This window comes from Frankliniella occidentalis, unplaced genomic scaffold, assembly GCF_000697945.3.
Source record: "Frankliniella occidentalis isolate FOCC.00 unplaced genomic scaffold, Focc_3.1 Scaffold7, whole genome shotgun sequence".
NCBI lineage: Eukaryota > Metazoa > Arthropoda > Insecta > Thysanoptera > Thripidae > Frankliniella > Frankliniella occidentalis.
Window position 1 is genome coordinate 498,749 of NW_026267137.1, and position 5,552 is coordinate 504,300.

Consider the following 5,552-nt stretch of genomic DNA (forward strand, 5'->3'; position numbering starts at 1 on the left):
GAGCTCATATCATTGGCTGCATCTGGAAAAGGATGCCGCTATAGCCTTCTGCTTTGCCCGCGGGGGGCAAGGTGAGGAGTAGAGGGACGGAACTCGGGAAAAGGGGGGGGGGGGAGAAGCAGGGGTGGCTGTACGAAATGTCCGGAGGATTGGGGGTTGACGACCAGTAGCGCTAACCCGGTGGGATATGCTTCTCGTAAGCCGTTTACGTTGTTGTTGTTTTTTTACAAGAGATAAGCAAGGCGAGACAGAATTATAGGGGTAGAAAGAGGGCAGCGGGAGGTTTACCGCTGACTTACAGGTAAGGAAATTTAAATTATTCTAATACAATGATCATCGTACTAGGCCTCGGTTCAGGTAGTCTGTGTTTATTGTTACTGCTGTTGGAACACCTGGCCGTGCTGCGCGTTTCGCCAGGTGAGGCGCACGTCCACGGCGGCCCGCCACCAGCGCAGCCACGGCGCCACCTGGCGGCAGCAGCGGCCCCTGCCGAAGCTAGTTCAGATCGCACAACACACCCACAAAAGTCTGTTCGTACGTGAGAGTGGTGCTTTCTACATGAATTCCCGCGATGATTGGGAAAGTCCAACACTACACTGCAATTTCATCGATGATACACGAAAACCGCTCGGGATTCAAGAGCAGACTGGTTGTGGGTGCACATGCACGATCCGTCGCCCTGACACCCCGTCCCCATCCTACCTGGTCGCGGACGAGCAGGCACACGGTGATGAAGTAGCCGATGCCGACCAGACCGAGGAAGAATAGGATGGTGCCCTGCGTGGTGAAGGCGGAGATGCCGAGCCTCGAGCCCTCGCCGACGAAGTAGCGCATGCCGATGGCGGTGACCGCGAGCAGGCCCACCGTCACCAACGATAGAATGACCAGGATGACGACGTCGGCGTAGAACTGGCGCCGGATGCGTGGGTGGCTATACCTGTTGATGGGACATATTCTCTGTAGAAATTATTTCTGTCGGACAATAGCTTTCAAAACCTATGCTCCAAAGTCATGTCGGGAACCACCAAGATCAATTGATCTTATCCTAATTCACCTAGTCATTGCAGAGGCATTCGAGAATGTTCGCAAAACTAGGAGGGGCTGCCGTTCTCTACACCAATAAAATCAAACATTCTGCTCCTTGCCCCAGCCCAACATAACGCGAAGCCTGTTACGCGGTATGTGATGGATATGTATATAGTACAATAATTGTTTTGGGTAGGCTGATGTCGGAATGTTCACGACACCTTCTTCCGTATTCTCTCGCAATTCACAATTTTCTTACATCTTCAAGGAGTTGGTGTAAGGCTCTCACCAGAGATGAGACGTCCCCCTCACCTACTCCTCCGCCCCGCTCGAACCCATCCATCGTGACATAACATTTATCCACTTTCCTATTCAGGAGAACGTGACGGTACCTCGACTTGCCACCAACTTTCTACGGGTTTGCGGCCCTCCTTTGATGGCGCTATAAAGCGACGCACAAACGCACCCACGCACTTCCCCGTACTCTCGCCCTTTCACACACACCGCACTCGCGGGCGCCCAGAGTTACTTACTTCTGCTTTCGCTTCGCCTGAAAACCGATCCCACGGCTCACCGCACGAAGCGATATGCAACAGTGCACCAAACACTTTGGGGTACTCGGGTAATGAAGATTGGCGCGAATGTCACACGTTTCAAGAGCTACACTGTTAGATACTTGAAAACTAATTAGCCTGTAAGCTGCAAAAAAATTTGTAGCTTCGTAATACAAAGCATTTGCTTTCACAAATGTCTACCTTCCAAACTATTTTGAAAAAGGCATGTAAGCCTACAGACTTTTTCACTTAGTGTTTTTAAGCTTACAAACATGTGACTGCTTTTTTTTGCATCCCCATTCCTCCCTCCTCCCTTCTCTCGCGTGTGTGAGTACAAGGGTTGTGAGTCTCTAACCAGATCCGCAGGCTCTGCAGGCATGAGTACCGCTGGGTCTGCACTGCGCTGAACTGGTACTGGCACAGCTCGCAGTAAGTGCGGCCGCTCTGGTTGAGCCACCGTTCCAGGCACGACAAGTGAACGTACGCGAGGGACCCTGTACGGAAATGTTACAATACAGGAAACGGCCTTTGTATTTCAATTTGTTGTGGGGTGGGCTGTTACCTTTGCAGTTGCAGGGAGATATGAGCCGCTCCAAGCTGCTCGAGTTCTGGCAGATCCGGCAGCAACAAGATGCCACGCTTGGCAGTCTGTCCATCGGGCCAGTGCCCTGTGGGAAAAGTATACAACGAATTAATTGTCTATTTCGGTGATTCGCACACTTTCACAATTCGACCAGCATGAAGCAATGCAAAGATAAACAGAACCCCAATTTAAAAAATATTTGTCGTTATTCATGATCTACGCATTTTCTTGCTGAGTGCCTCTTAATTGAGGAACGCTAAGATATAATTACGACGGGAAGTGGGTGGCGCGTCGTTGAAGCATAGCCGAGGAATGAGTAGTAGTGTGCTATGCGGCCGAGTTCGGCCGAAGTCGGAAGAGTGTTGGCGGCTTCCCTGAGGTTAGAAGCCCTCTTCGTATTCATAAGTAGTGAGTTATGGCCGGGGTACGGTCGCGCGAAGAACTCGGAAATAGGGGGGGGGGGGTGCTGGACGTAATACTTTCTGCCGCAGGGTTGATTCGAAGATAAATGACTAATAATTATTTTGAATATGCGCCTTTTTTTTGAGGGTGCTTTTTCTACCATCACCCTATTAATGTTAATATGGCTCAAACTTATTGATAGAACAAAATAGTGATTTTGGTCAGAGCAGCTGTCGTCTTTGCAAACCCATAGCAAGGTGTGATAGACCCCACTGCTGTTTTGTAAGAAAAAACAGATACTTATATAACTGATATTTTCCGGAAGATTTTTCCGTACAACCGTTTCCTCTCTCGCCATCTCCAAAAGCATTTTTTTTTAAACACAGTACAGGTGAAAACACGTGTCTTGCTCTGCTCTCAGGCTTACCCGGAGGGTTTGGGGGAGTTCGGAGTTTCGGGACGCTAATCGCCACTGAGGCCTGGTGGGCGGCGAAGGCGGCCCCACATGCGCGCCGGGTGAATGTGTGGCCTACCTCGCAGGCGCAAAGTTTCGCACCGCCACATGCATCGACTAGAGAGATTATCGTTATGGGCCCAGGTCGTCCATCATTCTCCTCACAGCGACAGGGGGGGGGGGAGTGAGAGGGGGCGTTGGGGATAGTAGCGCTGCTCCTGCTTTAGACGACGACGGTGAGTGTCGCCGGGGACAAGATGCGCGTCGTTGGGCGGAGCGGTATGAAAAATTACTCGGCTCTCAGGATGATGGTTCATTAAGATGAAGTGCACGCAGTCGTGGCGCGCGCCGCTCGCGCCGTTATAGTGGCCGCGGAGCCCGCGGGCAGCGGCCATAGTAAAGAGGGGTGGCGCCCGAGCGACGTCCTGGCGACGCCCTGGGGACGCCATGGGGACGCACTGGCAAAACCCAGGTGATGCCCTGGGGACGCGCGCTGGGGACGCCCAGGGAACGCCCTGGAGCTGGAGGGGCCCTGTGGACGTCCTGACCGTGTCGCGACGTCCTACCCAGCGACGCTCTGTTGACCTCCTGACTGCAACCTGTCCTGCGATGTCGTCCTGGTTATCCCGTGGCTTGCCCCGTGGTCCAGGGGTGCTCACCTCGGCTAGGCGCGCGGCCCTCGGGATCGGGCCAAGGCCGTCGCTGGGAGTCGAACCCAGGTCCTGGCCTGGCGCCGGCTTGAGAGGCGGCGGGCTGGTCAGGGTGAAGAAGATGTTCCGCACGCCGGCCTCCTCGTCGAAGTGCGGCGTCGAGGACGTGGAGGACGAGAAAGAGGAGTCTTCCGATCGCCGCCGGCCGAACCTGGACATAACATCAGGGCAGTGTTTTTGTTTTTGTTTTGTGTTTTTCCCCCTCCCCCGCACGCCGTCTTCGCCCTCCTCCCCTACCTGAAGGCGGCCAAGGTCGCGGGCAGGGGCACGCTGCCGCACGGCGCAGGTTCCAACGGCGGCGTGGAGCTCGCGGGTGACCCTGGGGCTGTGTTTTTGTTTCCTACTCCGCCTTGGGGTGTTGGGAGGAGGAGGGAGAGAAGGAGAGATATGAGAGCGAGACGGTTAGCCTTCGGGCAGCGGTCTCAAGAGAGTAGGGTGTATGGGCGGAAAGCGCGAGCTAAGGGGGGAGGAAAAGCGGGCACGTTTATCATTTTGCTCCGTTGCTCCGTTCTCGAAACACTGACGAAAACCATTCACAGCGCGATAGTCATGATGGTCATGGTGATGGCAGTGATAAGGGGCCGTTCATGTTCAGGGAGCGTACAAATATTATGTCATCCCACTCACTAGGTTCGGGATCAACATTCATGGAAAACATACTTTTTACCTCGGGGTACAAATATTATGGGGGCCGTGTGGATTATTATTGTGATTTTGAACTGAATGGGAGGTCATAATATTTGCACCCCCACTTATTGCCTCCATAAAGGCACTTCAGAGCCCTAAAGGTGCCAAAAATTAGTGCCTTTGTTAGTTTTGTTGCCTTTAAAACGTAGAGCTCAGAAACTTCGTTTTTTCCAGTGCGCTCTTCTGGTGCCCGTAGTATCTGAACGGTCCCTAAAGAGTCGCGTCCGTGGTCGGTGGTCGCTCACTTGTGGCGCTGCCGCCGGGGCTGTGGAGGGGTATCATCCTGGAGTCGGAGTGCGCGGGTCGCGGCTGCTGCAGGAGGTGGTGCTGGTGCTGCTGCTGGAGGTGCGGCTGCGGCAGTGGAGCCGTCGTGTGCGCCCGCGCTCGCCGGGCCGCCACGAGGAGCGTCCTGGCCACCAGGGCCTCGAAGCGCGCGGCAACCTGGCGCACGAACCCCGGCCGCCGCAGAGCGACCTCTTCGACCTGGACGCAAGCAAAAAACAACAACAAAAAACGCACTGTTATTCAAATACTGTGCGTCACATTCTATATAATGTGAATTGTGTCACATTCTATAGAATATCATGTCACATGCGTTATAATGTGACATAGGTAGTACCTATTAGGTACCCTTTCCCTATATCGCACTAAGCGTTTTGAAAAATGTGACATGATATTCTAAAATATGTGACACAATTCACATTATGTGAAATGTAACGTCACAGTATTTGGAAAACAGTGAGTTGTGAACAGACAGGAAACCTCCCAAATGTCAAACAATCAGCTCGTCTTTGCAAAAGGAAATAACTGAGTGAAATGCCAGCGATGAGTGGGCCGGACCTACCCCGGGCGGGTACCGCAGCTGCTGCCGCCACTTGTCCTCGCCCAGGAAGCTGAAGGCCGGCAGCGCTGGCGCGGCGCACAGGGCGGCGGTCGGCCACACGCCCACCGGGGGCGCCGCACGTGCCTGTCGCACGTAATCATCCCCTTCTATTCTCTCGGAAGAAACCCTTTTTAGAACAACAATTGGGTGGAATCCGGGCCGGCGGTTTTCGGCGAATTGACTCGCTGAGATCGTGACCTTCCGCTTGCGCTGCTGTTCGGCGGCGCGGCGCTCTGCTGCCGGGCAGGGGCCG

General features: G+C 54.0%; 2 protein-coding genes across 2 annotated transcripts in view; both read right to left on the bottom strand.

Moving 5' to 3' along the window:
* The window catches only part of LOC113204721 (E3 ubiquitin-protein ligase MARCHF11-like), a 58,038-nt gene extending 53,144 nt beyond the window's left edge, over window positions 1-4,894 (bottom strand). The window contains exons 1-6 of the mRNA XM_052273285.1: window positions 4,662-4,894; window positions 3,967-4,078; window positions 3,679-3,880; window positions 2,143-2,248; window positions 1,936-2,074; window positions 703-937 (exon numbers count right to left, since the gene is read on the bottom strand). Coding sequence (XP_052129245.1) covers window positions 703-937; window positions 1,936-2,074; window positions 2,143-2,248; window positions 3,679-3,880; window positions 3,967-4,078; window positions 4,662-4,698 — 831 coding nt within the window. The 5' untranslated portion in view covers window positions 4,699-4,894. The remainder of the gene's footprint in view (window positions 1-702; window positions 938-1,935; window positions 2,075-2,142; window positions 2,249-3,678; window positions 3,881-3,966; window positions 4,079-4,661) is intronic.
* Window positions 4,895-4,998: 104 nt separating this feature from the next.
* Window positions 4,999-5,552, bottom strand: part of LOC127750793 (uncharacterized) — a 3,080-nt gene continuing 2,526 nt past the window's right edge. Inside the window, exon 6 of the mRNA XM_052273289.1 lies at window positions 4,999-5,094. Within this exon, the coding sequence (XP_052129249.1) occupies window positions 4,999-5,094 (96 nt within the window). The remainder of the gene's footprint in view (window positions 5,095-5,552) is intronic.